Here is a 21,847-nt window from a genome sequence, read left to right as displayed (position 1 = left end):
TTACGCTATACTGTACCGTCTTCACGCTATACTGTGCCGCCTTTACAGATCAATAAGTCAACTAGTTTATAGATTCTGAATTGTAATCCGTATATAAACGTTGAAAGCAAAATAATTTTGATTAACCAATATGATTCACCTCTAAAACAACGCAATATGAAGACGAAATTTAGGTTTGCAAATTTATTTGCATCAACTGATCGTTTACTATAATTTCTTCATTTTGTTTAATAACATACCTTCAAATAATTATATTCTGTTATTTTATGCTAGAATGGGAATGTATTAAGTTTTTGACATAACCTTGGCAATGCAGTGGAGTAAGATATGATAGATATTCTTTTCAGTGTCCGTCAAGAGATACTGATAATACCATGACCAAGAAATTGAACAGCTATTCTTAGACGCTTGCGATGACTTGTTGTAGATATGGCCGCATCACATTCAAGCGAATCAATATCAAATCCATGAATGTGATGATGCTTTTTGCCTTTAATTTAGTTTTTATGTTCTATTTTACCTTGGATTGGTACGGAAAATTATGTTACTAACTATAAGGACCGATGGCCAAGTGGTTAGAGCGTCCGCCTCGGATGCGGCAGGTCACGGGCTCGAACCTCGGCCAAGTCATGCAAAGAGTTATAAAAATGGTACTCACAGCTGTCTAGCTTGTCGCTCAGCATTAAGAGGTTAGTGTTAGGACTGGTCTGCCTGGTGTTAGGATAATATGACTGGATGGGACATCACCCTACATGTCTGCGGCATGACGCTCCAGTGCTAGACATCGCTATAATCGGCCACACTGCAGACATCGGAGCGATATGACTGAAAAATTGTTAAACCTATATTAAAAATCTAAATCAGACACATACACACAATAAGTATATTTTATTTTCCGTATATGCAAACAGCACAGTAGAACATAAACGCCAGTCGTGAAAATACCCACTCTGTGAAATATATCCGTTATTCACTCGTTCGAATGACATATCCTATATATACTTTCTCTTGTAGATCAAAAGTGATGGTTCTAGTGAACACGATAACGAGCAGAAGGGAGCTGAAGATGAAAGTCAGGTAAACTTGCCTATCACGTGAAAGACGAACAGAAATGTCAACCGAATGCAATGAAAAAGCTTCTATCGGCAAACGTTAAAAATGTTGTGATAAAAACGTTCGGATGCAATTTAAAATTGAAATCGGGCATAAGATTGGGACAGAATTAACGTTTCCTGTAGAACCTTCTGCTCTGATACCAAACATATACAATTAACTACATGTTCTAGATGCCTGATAGACAATTAATTTCCTTTGCATTTCTTCTTCGTTGTAGATTTAATGTTAAAATCCTTAAACAAATCGAGTATAGAATGGCATTGTTAGTTTCCACTGGGAACACTTAACATCTTTCATTACTGTGTCGATTTCTTCCTGAAATGTTGTAGTCGTTAATTTGATGTTTAGGCATGATACGTTTGGTAATATATATATATATATATATATATATATATATATATATATATATATATATATATATATATATATATATATATATATATATATATATATATAATGCGGGAATACATCAAATTTACGTGCTCTTGCTCTACGCTGATCACATTTGTCTGCTGATTATACACAAATACGGTATGGTAAAGCAATATGTTTCATACAGGAAAGCGAAGGAGAGAGTGAGAGGACATTTAGTGACTCCGATGATGAAAATCTTCCTCCCGAGGAAAGGATATCAAACATGAAAAAAGAAGACGGCGAAACATATCAGGTACGTATAGATCCATAGTGTGGGATAAATCAAATAACACTTCCATATATATAAGTTTTGAATAGATTGAAATTCAGTCAATAATACTTTAGATCAACTATTTTTTAAATGAGTAAAATTAGTGTTAAAATGTGGATAAGATGAACGTCAGAAATATGTAAGAGTGAAAACATCATTTTACCTATTTTACTGTCAAAGATTCTGAAGAATCTCATATCAGCACAACTGATCAAGGTGTAACACTGTTTAGTAAATACTTCTTACAAATATGCAGCCAATAGGATCCCTAACAACAACGTTGATGTCGAGAGAAGACGAAGAAAGAAAGCGACAACGTAAAACAAAAGACAAGAAAAGGAAGCTCAGAAAGATAGGAAAAAAGAAACTGAAGTACAAGATTGGAAGAGAAGTGGGAGAGCAAGAAGGAGGTCAAGAAAAAGAAGACAGTGAAAGTGATTCTTTCGATTCTGAACAAGAGGGTCGTAGGATAGACGGTGCTGTGTTAGCACCTTTCACAAGACAGTACAACTACAAGAAACATATAGAGCATATATTGAAAGAAGATTGTAATTTGACAAAGGAAGACAACAAGGATAAGGACAACAATCTTGTAAGTATTTTTCCACAACTTTCCAACGTATTCGTAGCTGGAACTCGTATTGCATGGTGTTGCTTTTGTTATTGTAGTTGCTGATTGTTAGTCGGTTACATTGATGTTTATACTGTCAATATTTAGATAAATGTAAAAATTAAATCAAACGTTGCAGTGAGATACTAATGTTTTTCATGTGGATTGAAGACATGTATCGTAATTTGTTTAAAAGAAAAGAGCAAAATGACAGAAGCAGCATCATAAGGCATTATCCAGGTCTATGCATGGTATGATATGTAAGTGCAGATATATAGTTTAATGTATAAAATCGGAGTTTGCTGCACTCTGGTTTAATTGTCACTTGGTGTCTAGTTTTAAAACAAGATAGTTCCCTTATGTGCAAACCTATTGTATTATAATGACGTCTTTAAGGCAATATACATAGTTTAGACTTGTAATATGCATCAGTTACGGAATGAATTGATTTGGTCGTCAATTCGTCCGCGTCTTCTCCTATTCGGTTTTATGTATTCAAGTCTTCTTCATGAAGACTTCGTGTCAGACGTATGTGTCTTAGTACCAAGTTCTTCCTTTGCCATATATTGAACTGAATATTTTATGGTTTAATTTCGCAGGTGAGGAATTCCGAGAATTGATGCTATTAGTTTCTCTTTATTTCTCTTACCGTTGTTATTATTTAGTCTATATTGTTCTGTATGCATTGCATGGCTATACCCAGCTGTATGATTGCTCAGCTAGCTCCAAAATCAGATTAGGAAGATATATTTTATGAAGAGAAAATTTAGAAGATGCGATTTTCCTAGAGATGTCAATTACCAGAGCGGTCCCATAGTTAGATTTTTCTTTTTAACTTTGTACATAAAATACAATTTACATTATAATTGTCTTAGAAGGAACTCGACACGTTATCGACATCATCAGCCATTGGTAATCTAGTTAGCGAAGAGGAGGTTATAGGGCCAGATTCAATAGGTAAAATACCAGGAAGTGACACCAACAGTGATTCAGCTGTAAGTCATACGGAGGACGTGACGATAAAACTTTCTGACGTTGATGAAACGGTGAAAGGAAATGAAAAGCAAGTTAAAACCCATAGGGCAGAGAAGACAAAAGGACAAGTGGATACTGATGAAGCAGGCGCACATCAACTCAGTGTTAAGGACAAGACTCAAATAAGCGAGCTTCAAGTCCATGATAACAAGAACATTAAGAATCCGAGCATGAAGGGTTTAACTGTAATTCATGTAAAGGAGTTAAAACAGGGAGCGAAAAGAGACAAAAATATCCTGGAGTCTGAAGAAGGTTCTGGCGAATCCTTTTCAACGGAGACAGACAGTGGCGTTGAAGACGAAGACGAGGTTTACATAGATGTTCAGTTAACAAATGACCAGCAGTATTTCATCTATAATAGTCTGCACGATGAACATAATAATCTAAGGCCAGGTTTTGAGAGAAACGAAGAAGGAAAAATAGTTGTGAGTATATGTGGGGTTCTTGAGCAGTTGAATAAGATATGTAATTTATTCTGGTAAAACTACTACAGATTATAGAGTCCTTCGTCTCTTGTAATTCATTCTACCTTTTAATAAACGGACATAGTCATAGCTTCTTGACCTATTCTGGATAAAATAGAAGATGTTAAAGATATAAAGACTATAGGGAGTTCAAGACAGAGTCTATACGTTTTTGAAGGCTTGATCGATCCAGCATTAGATATTTCAAGCTTAACATTAATTCCTTATTGTGAACGTTTAATTCTTGTGCTGCAAATCTTTTTGCATATCTGCCTTCAAATTCACCATGTCAAGGTCATATCGAACTGGGAGTAATAACACGTTTTGGACTTAGTTACGCTAAATGATGCTGAAACTAAGATTAAATCAGACAGTAAAAGCTGATCTTAGGTGTATATATTAGTGACAGTACTTAGTCTTTAAATTATTAAAACGGATTCACTTTTGGAATGACTTTATCATATAAGTGGTCCTAATCCTTTAAAGCAAAAAAATAATGATTATGATTAACAAGAGTTTTTCTCCATCGAAGGGGAAAGATTTGCACATCATCAAATATTAATAAAACAATATTCAGCGAAAGCATATTCTTGATCAAAATTACCCATAAAAGAAAAGATTTTCTACCACTAATGAAACCTTGTTTTCCTCTTCATGGATGGGTCTTCTAATACTCAAAGTACAAACTTGAAAGTCTCATTCCATGCTTACACCTTTCAATTTAGACTAGCGTAAATCTAGCTCACTTCTAGGCATACATATATGGGACAAAATCAATGAAATATTTGAACCCAGGCACAGGAGATACATATATAATTTTAAATGCAAGAATGCAATTAAACAAATTCGGTTTCACTGCATACATTCGGGGACGCTCGAGTAGGTACTTTATTTAGCTCTTTCTACCTTTTATTTGTGTGAAATTTCGCCTTTAAAGCAATTGCCATGCATGCTTATTTCATACACCGCTTGGAGTGTCCACCTTGTATGCGGGAGGTCGTGGGTTCATCCCGGCAGAGTCATACAAAAGTCATATATATTTCGTAAACGATCAAGCTCTTAATGCAGACTTGAGTGTCCCAGTCCATGTCAACGCATCTAAATTTAATATACTTTTTTCTTCTGTTTCACTTCCTAACATAAGTAGAAAAGGGAACCCATAAATATTGTGAATGAACATTTTAATGCTGGATGGAATTAAACAAAGTCGGTATTACTGAATGTGCAAGATCGTCGACGAGATAACTTGTTTCAAATTAACTTTCCTATTATATTGTCCATCATTAGCCTCTTTAAATAATTGGGATATAATCAGGTTGTATATGGGAAAGCTGAATCAAGGAGTGTTGCTTAGGGCGCGGAGAAAATACCTTATTACTGGATAATTTATAATAAAGTCTGTTTCTTTTTCATTTTTATTACAGAGAAAATCAGATGGAACCGTTGTATTTGATCCTCACACTGGCAAAGTAAGGATACGGAAGCAGATAGGTAACATATTTAGCATTCCCAGACTCAAGAGGAACAAAAAGGGTCGGTTTATTGGAGTAAGTGATCATTCTTCACCTAAGGCAATTTTCTTAGTTCTACATCAGTAAGTACGTTTTAAAATATAGAAATTAACTAATTGTCTTTAAAAATCGACCTTCACTAGTAGATCCTTTCATGGTATCGTGTTCAAATAACATTATAACGTTTAAATGTTTATTGTCTGCAACACACACACACACACACACACACACACACACACACACAGATATATATATATATATATATATATATATATATATATATATATATATATATATATATATATATACACACACACAAATCATATGGCTAATAATAATCCTTTCAAGTGCACTGGATCCAGCAAAGGATCACGTGTTTCATGGATTGATTAAGATAATTACGATAAACTGACAACGAACTACTATATAACTAGCATGAGCGCTTTAGACTCATGAGTCTTTTTCAAAGGCAAATACAATTCACAGACACACACAAACAAACAAAAAAAAAACAACAAAAAAAAAAAAAAAACAACAAACAATAAACAAACAGAAAACGGTTGTGTTTGTAAAACTTTACTTGACAATTCTACAGGAATGAAACCTTTAAATTTATTATGTTTCTACTAGTTTATTTCAACCTGTTGTGGATGCTGAAACATATTTTATATTGACCTAGAAATCGGTGAGCCATAACGACATATGTTAAGTACATTTATATAAGCGCAAATAATATCTCGGATATTCCATTGTTATATTAGTAATTATAGGCTTTTGGGTGACTAATAAACAAATTTAGAGAATTATTTAAAAGAAAATTTGTCGGCTGCAAAAAGATAATTTTATTTGTGCATGTATTTCTTGGGTTAGATCGCATGGTTGCAATGGTCTAAGGCGGCGTATCCAGTAAGATTAATTTTCTTTCCATGATTCGGAACTCTGGTTGGAGTTGTGAGCTATTGAAATCAGTGTTATATCACTGAAAATGTGGTCACGGGATGTAAAGTGTTCTACGACTGGGCTTCTGTACAGCTTTTTTGTCATCCAGTCAACTCTATGAAGGTTGATTCTTTTGTGTAACTTTTCAGTTTCTACGACATACTGAAGGCTAGAGATCTTACATGTTATGAGATAACTTACATTCCTTGTTTTGCCCGTTATGTTTGAACCATGTCTGTTCAATTTTTCTCTAGTCACTGTACTAGAAATGTCTTGGTCTTTATCATTTGTTGACAGGTTTTGCACCTTATATCGCCAAAAGGGCCAAATTGACTGGGATGGTCTTGGTTAGTAATTGGCGTTAGCTTTGCTCTGACAAGGGTGTCTTTGAGATTGTTTGGTCTCCGGTAGGCTACTACAGGTTTTCGGGAGGATTAACTTTAGTGCATTACACGATCCACTATGGGCCCGTGTTTTCCCGATGATTGAGGTTGTGTGGATGGTAGGTGAGGATAAATGGTATTCTATCAGCATTGTATTTCTCTCCATATTTTAGTAGGACATCGCGGTTCGTTTGCTTAGCTCTATGGGTTTCCTCCACAATCAGGTCTTTGTTGTACCCTCGGTAAATCAAATGTATATATAACTCTTCAGCCCTTTTTTCTGAATGTTTCATCGTCTGAGCAAATTATGCGTATCCTAGATGCCTGGCTATGTTCGTAATGCATTTTGTGGATGACAGCTGGTTGGGAGGATATACTGGTATTTATCGGTTGGACTCGAGTAGATGTCTATATCGAGTTTGTTTTCTACCAGTATGGTTTTTGTGTCCAGGAAAACGTGGTTTGAGTTGGAGACTTCTGCCGTGAATTTAATTGAAGGATGGAAGTTATTTGCCTTTTATATGAAATCGTCCAGATTTTCTTTTCGTATTGCTACTTCATTTCTATATCATCGATGAAGCGACCCACTGGTATGGTGTAAGTTCCACCGATGCTAAATGTTGACCCTCTAGTTTATCCATAAAAATATTAGCATAAATGTTGATAGCTTTAGCAAAGGAGTGACGTCATTGTTGATCAAAAAGCCCCACACTTGATAATTTTTCACCCTTAGGGTTATCATGATGATCAATTTGGACCCACCATGCAGAAAGAAGCGGAGGCAGAATTAGCAGCGTTGCATGGCAATATTGACACAAACAGTATTAGCGGCAAACGGTCCTGGTCTTCAAAACGAAACTCCAGTGCACAATCCGCTGACAACCTTAAGAATGAAGATACGGTAGGCTCCTCAAATAAAACCAGATTATTATTTCTTTTTGAAGAAATCTTTGTACATCAATCAATCAAAAGTTGATGTTGAAATCATACATTTTGCTACACACGCTGTCAATAGTGAACATTACGTTCAAGTCGATTAAATTATTGGTCAGTAGCACTCAGCTTTCGCCAGAATTAACACAATATTGGAACTAACCTAAAACGTCTCAATTAAACCTTGGTTAATTTATTTGTTCTTGCGGAAAATATGATTTCGATCTATTAGTTTCAAATTGGCCATCGTTAGGTAAAAACTAATTGTTACATAAGCAATGTTGTAGCAATTATTAGGCCTTTATTGATATATGCATCTTGGGATATCTTTTAAACAAAACTGTACTTTTATTTTCCACAATAATATTTTTAATATACCATGATTAGGTTGTGAATAATGAATACAGATCCTACCCACTTATAACCCTGGCAATAATGAACTATCTAAAGCAATACAATTGAAAAATTCACTCACTTCTTTTGAATTAAAATGCGATATTATCTTTTTTTTTGGGGGGGGGGGGGTACGGAAAACACCTTTTACATAGGAACTACGGTTTCACCGATTGGTTTGCGATTTCTACGTGTATGTTTAGAATAGATAATCGGTGCAATGCCTGGTTTTCCTTTAAAACTGAACCACATCTTTCCACCTTCTTTGTACATTTTGCATACGACAATTTGTGACATGGATTTCGTGAAACTGCATCATCAGTTGCATGAAAGGCATCAAAGTTCAGATCCATTTCAGTAGTTAACCTATATTACTAAGATCATTGCTAATTTATTCCATGTTCTTTGAATATAAATGGATAGCATTATTAGTATGTCTCAAGGTTCTTGGTATGGAAAGTATGATTAATATTTAATTAAAAACACCATCTAATTATTACTCCCGTGATGACTTGGGACAAGCAATTTAAGAGAGTTTAGACATTTGATAACAATTGCTTTAACACATTGAATATCCTCTTGCATGATAACGTTCGCAACATACTTGCTAATTTGTTGGCAACGGCTTCCCATTCTTTGAGTCAGTTTGATATTGATATCACTCTCATGCATGATCTACATGGCACAGTGGACATAAAAATAAAATATATGCATTAGTTAAAAGAAGGATCACATTTTCCTATATTGGTTTTATCTGTATTTTCCTAGACAAGAACAAAAACAGTCGCATTTGGCGTTCGCGATGAAGTGGAAGTTGTGCAAATGGACAATGCAGAATCTTCAGAACTGAGGATGAAGGTATTGAAGCCTTATGAGTACGCAACCACAATCTAACAATCATTGGAATCAATGATAATTCTGATGTAAGCACTTTCCATTGCACGCATGTCATACTTAACTCTATTTGATGTCATTGTGGTATCCGTAAACATTCCAAATACCTAACGAATTTGGTTTTGACGCTTAGGATCTGCATCAAACATATATTTGGGTATATCCATATTTTACTATAAAGAGACATAGACTGATAAAACATGTTTAAAATACAGCACAACATATGCTATATCATGGCCTTTGGGATGGACAGATGTTTTCGAAGCAAATCAGGTAAAGCAGTCAGACAGGTAGAGACAATAAAGGAAAAAAAGATTTTTGCTTGCTATAAGAGTCTGCTGCTTAGTGTAGTGGAATAATATGAGAATATGGATTAGAGATACAAGGAATAAACCAATAAGCAAGAGACCTATACAATGTAAGACTTTTATAACAATGGAGCCAATTCTGAATCGTGTTGCAAAATGTATTATTGAATTTTTCATTGCAAAATAATGATACATCTACATCAACATACTAAAATTAACGTTTTTGTAAATTTACAATCGGATTGCAGGGTCGGAGAGACATAACATCCGCCATTAGGAAAAAGTTGCGAGACAGATTATTTAGAAGACGAAAGAAAAAAGGAGGGGAAACACCTAACGATTTATTTATAAATCGCAAACCGAAGAAAGCATGGGTGCAGTCCAGTTCCACTACGGTATGGTCAGAATTTCACACTTTTAGAATACGTGTAATGATTCCATAAATCCAACAGAACGGAGCTGTCTGCTATACAGAACACAAGAATTCAGTTATTTAGATTGATTACTGAGAAATGCTAAACAAAGAAATATTAAAGAGTTTAAACATAAGGTCATTGCAAAAATATTCCGAAATCGTAAACAGTGAAAAAAATTTAAGTCAACGGCTCAGCCTTATGCCGGATTTGCATTGAAGTTTGAGTTAGAATTTTTAAGGCGATTGTTAAACTTACGATCCTATCAGCATAGATTTCTGTTGAAAACCAGCAAGTTTTTTATATGCTGGCTTTTACTATTTGAAGGAATGTTAAAGTTTCAGGTACAAGAGAAGATAGAGAGCGGCAAAGGGCATGAAATTGGCGGAAGAAATATTCAGCTGAAACCATTAATCAGAATGCAAGGAAAAGAAGGTCCTCAATGGTCATTAGACACTCCTCCCAGGTACCCAGGAAGACATAGTACCGTTCCTTATAACAGATTAGTAGCTGGTGGTTCTGTGGATCAGAAATATCAAAGAATGTTTCAACAGGGCCTGGAAACCGACAAAAAAGTCATTCATAGCCTAACTGAACAAACTATGGATAAAATGAGTAAGTAAACCAATGTAGATTATATATTTAAGACATTTAATTTGCTCTTATCTTCATTCAGTCGCTCCAAGAGAAATACATACTCTGTCTTTTATAAGAAAATCCATGCTCTACACACAAACAGTAACATGTATGACAGTTCATAGAATTGATAACTTACTTTGTGTGAGAGCTTCGTAAAAAGGGGACTTCTTTTTGACGTTCACTCTGTAATGTCTGAAGACGAATGACCCTTTATGTCGGTATTTAACACGTTTCATTATCTCTGTAACTTTTTGTTTCACAGAATCTGGACTCTATACAAACAATAATGTATCCTATCACGCTGCTGCTGATCTCGCTGCTGGTGAAATGGAGGAAGATTTAAATAAGGTCTGTAGGTCGTTTACATACATTTATTAATGGGAAAAGACAATATCCAATCCATATATATATATATATATATATATATATATATATATATATATATATATATATATATATATATATATATATATATATATATATATATATATATAACATCCAACCACAAAATTGCTGCAAGAATTATATGAAGTTAACAAATCTCAGATCTTAATATTGCTAAGGTTTCATAAAATAAATCTCGCTTATCTTATTTCTTTGATCACAATTTAGCACAGCAGAAAAGTTGTAACGTTTCACGTTCAAATTGAAGCCTCTTTTGTTTTCATTGTATTACAAGCCATGCGAACTTGACTGCACACTGCAGTATATCATCGTTCAATGATTTATTTTAAATATTGGTAAGCGCTAAATATTTGGTGACATTATGGAGCCTCTTTATTTAGCTTGAAAATGCCTAACATACACGCGGAAATGACGGAAGAGGAACAAAAATACTGCCGATGACAATGATAAGATTATTCCGGTTTTGCTGTATGCTGGAACCCGAACTAACAGTTTTAGTCCAAAAGTGAAGCTCCTCAATTCAGATTCTAACTAGAATGTAAAACAATGAACAGTACAAACGGTATATAATCATTATTCTTACGTAAGCAGTGGGAAAGAATTTATTAAAAATTGTTTTTAAGAATGACTTCAGAATGAGTCAAGAAGTAAACATCTACAAATGAAAGGCACGCACACTTGTTCTTAATGACAGAAACTCACAAAATAACATATATCCAACGCCTTGAAACAAGTGTTATTATTTACGAGATATCTGTGGAGAATGATGTAACCCTAAAATAATACTAATTTACATACAGTGGGAAAATGAAGCGAAGCCTCATTCACGTGAATCGTTTTGTATTTGTTGCTTTATTCCGCTTTAATGGCGATTAATTTCAATACAGAACTGATACACACATCACGCACATATGTATGTTTGTATGATTGTATGTCTACATATGTATGTTTTTTGTCAGTCTGTATGTCTGTCCGTCCGTCTGTCTGTATGTATGTATGTATGTATGTATGTATGTATGTATGTATGTGTGTATGTATGTATGTATGCATGCATGCATGCATGCATGCCTGCCTGCCGTATGTATGTATGTATGTATGTATGTATGTATGTATGAATGTATGTATTGTTATGTGTATTTAATTTGATTGTTTGTTTGTTAGTATTTTTATTATTTCATTACACGCTATTGTAATGAAACATTGTATGCTGGACTTGACCTTGTCTAAAACTGTGTTCATTTCAGCTTGACCTGATTGACATTTTTATATTTAATTTTATGTACTGAACTAATACATATCTAAACTAGTCTTTATGTGTATGGGCTCGATATCAGGATCATTATTAATAGAGAAAGTAAATATGTTTATTTAGGTCATAGTTTTGGAGCTTTCTAAGTGAATTAAATATAATTCAGACTATTGTTTTGTAAATATCAGGATCATTCTAGAAGTTTATTTCCATTAGGTAGCGATTTTGAATAATGTGAAAATGATAATTGTGACCTGAGGTAAAGTAGATAACTATATAATCTTGTGATTGTGATGACTTGGTCATTTGTGCTTCAACATCAAACAATTGCAAGTTGTATTATGGTGTGACATGTTGGACGAATTTTATTTGCTTTAAATTATTGAATTTAAGTGATTATTTTCACTGGGAATACAAAAGTGCTCTGATAATGTTCGTAGATAGAGACATTCACTGGAATTAATACTTCATTCAAACCTAGAATTATATTACTGAAATTCAACAAAAAACTGTTGACACATCAACACTCTATAAGCTATACCAGACACGTCATCGCCTTTAGTTTTGTATTTCTTCCGGGCTTGTACTGAGTTTATTCAGGGACTTTAAATTATTAGGACTTGTATCTGTAATTATTGGAGTATTTTGGGATTTAATTCACAATACCGTAAGTTCTTTTTTCTTATTTTTACTTTGCATTCTGAGGAAATAAATTATTTGTTAACTTTTACAAAGGTTTTTGTCTTTCACTCTTTTCTTTTACTTATTTTAAGAGCATAGACTCGTAACAGTATGTATGTATGTATGTAATGTAATGTATGTATGTATGTATGTATGTATGTATATATGTATGTATGTATGTATGTATGTATGTATGTATGTATGTATGTATGTATGTATGCATGAGAAACAACAATGATATCTGTCTATATGTTTACAGAATGGTCAAATCGGTAACAAAGGATCTGATAACAGCTTACTCGAAGAAGGAGACAATGATATAGAAAATCCGCTTTTAAGAAGAAGGGGTCTCAGCTCCACTCGCTTGTACGATGACTATAGGCTAAGAATTTTGCTAGAGGAGTTGTTCAGAGACAAGAAATATTTCGACCATTTCATACAAACAACAGGTAAAAAAATACTAATATATAGTTTACCTATCACAAATTCATAACAATGCATGGCCTGACTTAAGTTTTGTAGCGATTGAAATGAACACTAAGATATGCAAAATTATTTTTTCATACTTGTCTGTTGTCGGAACATCCCTAAACTTTTCGGTCAAGTCGAGACGAACACTCGGACGTAATTCATCGCCATTGAGAACTATATTTTCAGCTACATTTATTCACATGGAACAATATGACAGTGGAAGGAGTCATTATCACGGTCAGATCATCGTTCGTTTTTGCAGTCGTAACATATCTGGTTCACCAAACACACCACATTCATGTGTATTCCTACAACCACATCAGTGGTTGGTTCGCGACTTGACGGAAATGGCTGAATGATGCTCCTGTCGACATTTCTCTTGCAATGTTGAGTCCTAATAGTGGTTATGCATATTAGCGTTCAATGAAAAACTGTACGGCACTATTTCCGCACTACTGCTCCAAATACCTGAAACAGTACTAGCAGAACATCAAGTAATTTATTTATATATCTATGTATGACCATGTGCAATATGCTATACACCCTCTTTCATGTCTGGATGTAAATTTAACCATTTTCTCAACCGCAACCTTCTTCGTATGAAATTCCTTTCATTAGACCCATAGATTCTCCGTCTATATTTACAGAAATATATTAATTACCTACAAACCTGCTTAAGGATGGCAGGTATAGTTGGATCGATACAAAAGATGTTTTCAACATTTTTCGATGATAAGAAAAGCTTTTAGATGGTGGACATTTCGACTAAAATGTAGATGTCACTAAAATAAATTAATGAAGAAAGGTCTCAAAGACACGATGCTCTAAATAAGACAATTGTTTTTACTAATTGGAAGAAATATGATATAATAAAACAGCTATCTTTAAAATGGCATGCATACCTAATTTACTTTTCGATTCGAGTTCTTTTGTTCGACAAAATGTATTAAAGATGGATTCACTCCATTTAGTAGTTACTGACAGACATAGGCCAATAATACACTGGGAGTGCTACATTAGCACTGTAAATGGAAATTCTGGTTCATTTCAAGAAATATGAAAAGTTTTAATTATTTTTACCAAAGAAATGCATACCATTTACCTGATGTATGAAAGAGATGTCCGTATTTTCCAAACATGACGATAACAGGAACAAACGTTGTTACTGATATCAATAAAATAGAACTTGTTCTTTAACTACATGATGAAATAAATCAGATTATAACTGATTATATTATATGAATATCATTAATTATTAATTCATTTTAGCCTTGCAGTTATTAAAAGGATGTATTCTAATGTTGACGCTGTCAATCGTATTGTGTGTATTGTGATTGAAATATACAAATAGTTTGCGTTTGAAGTGACCACATAATTGTAGTTCTTCTATACAATCGCACTTTAATATGGAATTTGGAAATCATATATATGCCATTTTTATTCAGTGGAATTTTTAAAAGATTAGATTTATGCCATGTGTCTACATTGGTTATAAAACTTGTACAATATTTAAATATTATATTTCTCAAATTACAGTTTGTTTTGAATATATTCTTTACTCTTTTTTTAAATATATCACCTTGAGTTGCCAAGAGTTACCATAGAATACATCTGATAATAATCGATCTCACGAACGATTTCCGTCGCTGTAAATCAATGTTTACTGATTATGATCGTGATAGGTAGGTGGTAAAATTCTCATTGGTTATTGTGTTTGAAAATGTCAGTAAAACATTATTTTACCATGTCGCATATATTTTTATTTTATGTAGATCCTAACAGCGATGTCTTAATGCAGACGAAGGGTATAGCGGAGCATGGGCGAGAGTTTCTGTTAGAACGAGCAGAATTCTGGGAAGCGAGAGGACCTATTCCACCCAGACCACCACTAACCCGATATGGCTTCTGCATGTCACGTGCACATTCATCTTTTCAAGAGGACATTAACTCTACATCCACAATTACCCCCATTCCAAGGTCACACACAATGCCTGTTAATCTACCGGGATACGCTATCAACGAGAAACAATCTAGAAATGATAACATTCAAGACACAGAAAATGGTGGCAAAAATGAACGCGAGAGTTATGTATGATATACTTTATACACGAATTAAATTATAGCTTGGACTGAAATCCAGAATCAGTGATTAATACTTAATCATTCTTGGAGACATAAGCATACAAAATTAGTCCAAACTTAGTTTGCACTCACTTTTACGGTATATGCATATTTTACAAACTGATGGTTTAAATATAATATTTCGCTAAAACGTTTCAGTTTTGTTGAGCATAATGCACAATTAGAAAGTAAAGGGTACTCACTGTGTGAGCGTACATTCTGCACTAACTCCAATATCTGTTTCTTGCTTTCGTCCATTTCCCTATTTCGATCATTGTTTCCAAAAAGTGCTGATATTTATGGTGCTTTTCATATTTTATTTACATTTAGAGTATTGCAGAATGAAGAGACAAGACCCAAAATACTATCATACACTAGTATGAAGAGAGAGGACCTAAAATACTAGCACACACTAGTATGAAGAGACAGGACATAAAATACTAGCATACACTAGTATGAAGAGACCGGACATAAAATACTAGCATACACTAGTATGAAGAGACCGGACATAAAATACTAGCATACACTAGTATGAAGAGACAGGACCTAACATACTAGCACACATTAGCACAAAGAGACAGGACCAAAAATACTAGCATACACTAGTATGAAGAGACAGGACCTAACATACTAGCACACATTAATATGAAGAGACAGGACCTAAATACTAGCACACATTAGCACGAAGAGACAGGACATAAAATACTAGTATACACTAGTATGAAGAGATCGGACCTAAAATACTAGAATACACTAGTATGAAGAGACAGGACCTAACATACTAGCAGACATTAGTATGAAGAGACAGGACATAAAATACTAGCACACATTAGTATGAAGAGACAGGACCTAAAATACTAGCATACATTAGCACAAAGAGACAGGACATACAATATTAGCATACACTAGTATGAAGACACCGGACATAAAATACTAGCATACACTAGTATGAAGATACAGGACCTAAAATGCTAGAACACTTTATAATGAAGAGACAGGACCTAAAATACTAGCATACACTAGTATGAAGAGACAGGACCTAAACTACTAGCACACATTAGTATGAAGAGACAGGACATAACATACTGTCATACACTATTATGAAGAGACCGGACCTAAATACTAGCATACACTAGTATGAAGAGACAGGACCTAAAATACTAGCACACATTTAGTATGAAGGGACAGGACCTAAAATACTAGCACACATTAGTATGAAGAGACCGGACCTAAAATACTAGCATACACTAGTATGAAGAGACCGGACCTAAAATACTAGCATACACTCGTATGAAGAGACAGGACCTAACATACTAGCACACATTAGTATGAAGAGACCGGACCTAAAATACTAGCATGAAAAATAATGCTTCATAATAATGAGAGGAATGTGTTGACATCTTGTCATAGCGTAAGATGGTTGTCGATTTCCATCCACCAGCTATTTATACGGGGGTTGCTATGTAACGAAGAACATAGCATGAGAAGTATGAAAGTCTGCAGAAAATGAATGGCTATCATCTAAATTTAGCAAAACTTTTAGTAAGGTTATGCACCAATAGATTACACCATACATGGTTTCAAAATTTATGAACAACCATATAATACTGCAGTGGCGATATCAAGTTGGAACTACTTTCTTTTCTCATTTAGAAATGCATGCTCCCTTATATACGTTTTTCAAATTTGCTTTTATGTTTCATTCCTTCATCTTCTGATTCTTCTCTATCCCCTTAACTTTCTCTAACGCCGGTCCCACCATCACGAACAAATCTTAGAATATGTATCCACTGTAGTATATGTTTATGTAATTAATGAAGTGCCACAAAATGCATAAAGCGAATTCCACCCTAAAAATAAATTAGGATTAAAGTATTAACCGTACACGAAATGTCACAGTGAATCCTGCAAATTGTCAGTGACTGAACTACCTTGATATCTTCCCATTCGATATTCAGTGTCAACCACACAATACCTATTAAACTTGACTACACATGGTACAAGTTTTTAGGGAAAAATACCCATCATTACCTATAATAATAAATTGTTTCCTTACGTATTTTAACTCTCATTACAATCATGATCATGATTGAAAACGAGGGAGAAATTGGGGTTATGTGAGTGTTAATTGATACTCGAATTTAGGTGCACCGTCTGTTACCAAACTAGACTGCAACTTTACCGATGCCACATTTGTAAATTTTTCATTAATGCTCTCATAATCATACTTGCTACAAAAGAACCAAGCTGACGCAGCACACTAAGTGGAAGACTAAAATGCATGTAGATCTGTTATACGGGTTCTTATGTCCCGGCCGCCAAACAAAAGGTCGCGCGTTCAAATCAAAACTCGAGGCGGCATCCCAATTTTGTCTATGTTTTAAATACGTTTTTGTATTTTTATTGCCAAGCTTTCTTTTAAACCCGTTCATCACAATCTATTTTTTTAAATACAAATTTTGTTATTCCCGTCCTAGGACGTGTAATTAAGCTAGTTTTTCAAGAAATAACCAGACATGTACAGTCTATCCATGTTTATCCAGAAGGACTTAAATATTAAGCCTTTGTCTTGTTGCCTTATTATAGTCATCTATTTGATGGAATGAAATGTACAAAATCACGAATCCTTTACATAAATAAGCATTTTGAAAACGAACGGCGGAAGAAATTGAACTTACATCGCTTTTTCAATTATTCGTTTTACGTTAGAGATCAGTATTCAAAATTCAACGTTTGTTAGTGAGTAGAAAAAATACTTTTTTTTAAAAAAATCACAAAACTGTTAATGGATTTCTTTTTATCGTTGTGTATAACATATCTGCAACTTGAAAACGCTGCAAGTTAAAACGTATATGCTGCTTGGTAGCTATTTACTTGATGCATTAACATTAATACGTACATACTTACACACATATATGGTACGGCTATGAATTTAAAAAAGCATGCCTGTTCATTGGTGAATTTAGCAATTTCTTCTCTGTTGTTGTTGTCATGTAGTGAATAACACAGGGCTGATGAATACTTATTAAGCGCTTTCAGTTCCGATACAGGAGACTCCATTCATATTCACACGACACTATCTGTACGAGCGATCACACAAAAGTTGTAAAGGGTAATCACAACCTTTGGACCGTCAATAACTGCGGTGAATCTCTGCGGTGAATCTGTGGCTTGATTCCTTCTGTCAGTACTTGAATAGATAAGCAGTGGCTGATATATTCATTGTCGATACTGCGCTCCTAATATGTTGTGCTGTGGCTTATAATTATTATATTGCGAAAGAATGTAGATTGATTGACTGACTTATTTTCTTTTGTATTAAGGTATCACACGACAAAAATAAATTTTCTCCCCTTCACAGGAGATTGCAATTAATTATAATAACGGCAACTTAATATAAAGACAATCATAGTCACAAATATAAGCTGTGTGTCTTTTATGTGTGTCGGTCTGTGTATGTGTGTGTGTTAGAGAGAGAGAGAGAGAGAGAGAGAGAGAGAGGTCGAGGTCCAACAGCTGTAATAGTCTCTGTAATTCATATATTTTTCATTATGCCTGTTTGATACATATTCCAGGCATGCTATCCACATGCTGGCAGTTAGTGGTTATATATATATATATATATATATATATATATATATATATATATATATATATATATATATATATATATATATATATATATAATCCTATTGATATAAACATAGTGGCACATGATTATTAAACTGTTTGTAGTTCTCCATAACAACTACATGCATTTTGATAATAACTTGAAAAGGAGCATAGTTCTTTGTCCATGAGGTAATAGCGCAGTTGCGCTTAGTCACGATTTACTTATAGCTTGCCAAAGCTAAGCTTTTTGTATGGGTAAAAAATATTATTATATATAAGCGCCCACATGTGTCTTTCTGTTCTTCTATATGTGCATCCCGCTTGCCAAACAAAATGTCGAGGTTTCGAAACTTGTGGCGGTATCCCAGTTTTGTTACTTTATCTATTTTTATGTTCAAACTTTCCAATAAACTGGTTCATCTCAGTGTTGTTAATTTTTTATAAAAAACCTTTTTGTTATTCCCGTCCTAGGATGGGCAATTAACATAGTATACAAATAGTATTGCAATAATGGCTGACCTTTTATATTAAAAATGCTCACAAATCGCCTCCCTGTATTAATACATCTCATGGGAGTATGTAAGAGAGATACGCAGAAAATATTCTAAGAAAATTATATAAAGAAGACTGTTGGAAGTTATTGATTAATTGAGTAAATATTTAAAATACGTGACGTTATCCTTTAAAAATGTAATTTTCACAGTTTTACCATACACATAGTAATGACATCTTTTAATTCGATCTGAGCATGCTTACCTTTAAAATATTTATCTTCATTATAATACACATCATAATAACAGTCTGTTTCATCTTTATTGTAATTAACCTAATTAGAAGAATAGGTAGATATCAACAATCTCTTCTGATTTCAAACAATCCCGGGAATTTTGATATGTTAACATTGATATTCACACTGTACAGAATGTATAGTCAGTGCCCAAAATACGAACAAAATACGAACCTTATATATATATATATATATATATATATATATATATATATATATATATATATATATATATATATATATATATATATATATATATATATATATATATATATATATATATGTGTGTGTGTGTGTGTGTGTGTGTGTGTGTGTGTGTGTGTGTGTGCAAGTGTGTATTGTTGAGTAGATTGTACTTAAATATTTGTGTACTCAGACGTCCCAAACTTGATATGCTTTTATATACGGTGTTTATATTAGAAAGGTCAACATACACTTGAGCTATAAGGTACAAGCTAGAGATAAATCATGAATATGACTTGAGGATTTAGATTATGGAATAACACCAAGCGAAATTTCATAGACTTGGTGAAAGAGATAGTGTTAGGGCATGCTGTTCGCCGATACTTCATGTCCACAATATTAATCATGCTATAAAAGAGACATATTTGTTTATTTTCCTAATCTGTATCGCATAACGTGTTTCTTGTCAGATTACCTCCTAACTTCATTAATGGGTCAGTTGATTAATATATCTCTAAAATAGGAGAACTTGTGTTTTCGCTTGCCATCACCTTTTCACGAACATTCAGAATTAATTTCAATAATAACAATATTTAAGCAATAGGAAAGAAAGAAACGAAGAGAATATATGAACCTTTTAAAGCCGTACGTGTTCATATTCACGTGTGTGTGCTACAGTAAGTGCGTGGATGCGTGTGTTCTGTTGTAGCTAGACAAGATTAAAATGGAATGTAGATGTACTTAACTGATTTCGAGTTTTGAGCGGCACCACAGGGTGCTTGCGACGTGTTCGTAGTGGGCCATAGTGGTTTTTTGAAGAGGGTATTGAACGAGAAGATCTGTTGTGTGTGTGTGTGTGTGTGTGTGTGTGTGTGTGTGTGAGCACTGGATATCTTGGCGAAAGGTTGTGTAAGTGTGCGTTTCCTTCTCGGTATGTTTTAATGACCTGTGCGAGTCAAGATTAGTCCAAGGTATTTCTACTTAAGTATTGTTTATGAAGAAATAATTTTAGGCATCCAGTTTCCATTTACTTGATGTTTATTAGCTTAGTTTTATTCAAGGTGATACCGATTCACATTTTACTACAACACTTTTGTACAACATCAAAATTGGACTGAGGACCATTTTCATTATCACATAACATTAATTAAGGATCGGAATATAACAGAAAAATGATAAGCAGCTGGCTGATGTAATGTCGCTATAGTAAAGTAATAATTTAATAATGTTTGCATATAGCAAACACAAATGATGAATTAATGAACAAGATCTGAAAGGAATGAAACGTGTGATAATTCAATTGCATGATTTGTTTTAAATGTGTGAGAATTCAATTGCATAATTTGTTTTATATGTTATCACTATAAGGTGAAATTTACGGTCACAAGAGACCGAGGCTTGCACTTTACCACCTATTCACGTGATTTTAACTATACCTGATTTTACACGTCATGAAATTCTTTTTGCACTCGTCCCCCCAGCCAGAAGACAACACGTTGCGAGGGCCATGAGACGTACTAGGTAAATTTTGTTCTCTAACAAAAACCACATATTGATTTATAGACATATAAGGATATCATTATAACGTACTAATTAGTTCAATATTAGCGTTGATCTACACGTTTTGTCTATTGTAATACCATATTTCTTTACAGAAGGCTGGTTATAAAAATATATTTACTGCATGGAGAAGTGTAAATAAAAACAACAAAAGTTTTCCTACTGACTATGATATAGAACGGAAATTATATATAAATTTACCAAATCACAAAGACCTGCAACGCACAACCCCATATAAAATTACGATTCAAATCTTATTGATTTTTGTTGATGTATGGGAACGCAATCTTACTTTTAACGACAGCTGAAAGCTTTGAGAACTGAACAAACGTTTTTGTTATAGATGTTTGAATAGAACTTATTCAGTTTATGAAAAGTATTAGTCTCCCGATTTAGATATTAGAGACGTTTATTCTGTTGGTCTTTTTAGTACTGATTATTCAGATTTGTAAATT

At 33.9% G+C, this 21,847-nt stretch overlaps 1 protein-coding gene across 3 annotated transcripts in view; it reads left to right on the top strand.

Moving 5' to 3' along the window:
* Positions 1-15,264, top strand: part of LOC149797005 (uncharacterized) — a 28,814-nt gene extending 13,550 nt beyond the window's left edge. For 2 of the 3 annotated variants that reach the window (XM_089960322.1, XM_089960323.1), the window contains 12 exons: positions 1,015-1,077; positions 1,676-1,783; positions 2,058-2,393; positions 3,287-3,871; positions 5,335-5,457; positions 7,477-7,644; positions 8,838-8,927; positions 9,520-9,666; positions 10,023-10,299; positions 10,586-10,671; positions 12,918-13,107; positions 14,902-15,264. In XM_089960322.1, the coding sequence (XP_089816448.1) occupies positions 1,754-1,783; positions 2,058-2,393; positions 3,287-3,871; positions 5,335-5,457; positions 7,477-7,644; positions 8,838-8,927; positions 9,520-9,666; positions 10,023-10,299; positions 10,586-10,671; positions 12,918-13,107; positions 14,902-15,224 (2,355 nt within the window). In that variant the 5' untranslated portion in view covers positions 1,015-1,077; positions 1,676-1,753 and the 3' untranslated portion in view covers positions 15,225-15,264. The remainder of the gene's footprint in view (positions 1-1,014; positions 1,078-1,675; positions 1,784-2,057; positions 2,394-3,286; positions 3,872-5,334; positions 5,458-7,476; positions 7,645-8,837; positions 8,928-9,519; positions 9,667-10,022; positions 10,300-10,585; positions 10,672-12,917; positions 13,108-14,901) is intronic. The other variant, XM_089960324.1, reaches the window with a different exon arrangement.
* Positions 15,265-21,847: the final 6,583 nt, after the last annotated feature.

This window comes from Sinohyriopsis cumingii, chromosome 6 (assembly GCF_028554795.1).
Source record: "Sinohyriopsis cumingii isolate HCF-2022 chromosome 6, ASM2855479v2, whole genome shotgun sequence".
In the NCBI taxonomy this organism is placed as follows: Eukaryota; Metazoa; Mollusca; class Bivalvia; order Unionida; family Unionidae; genus Sinohyriopsis; species Sinohyriopsis cumingii.
This window is presented reverse-complemented; position numbering and strand designations above follow the sequence as displayed.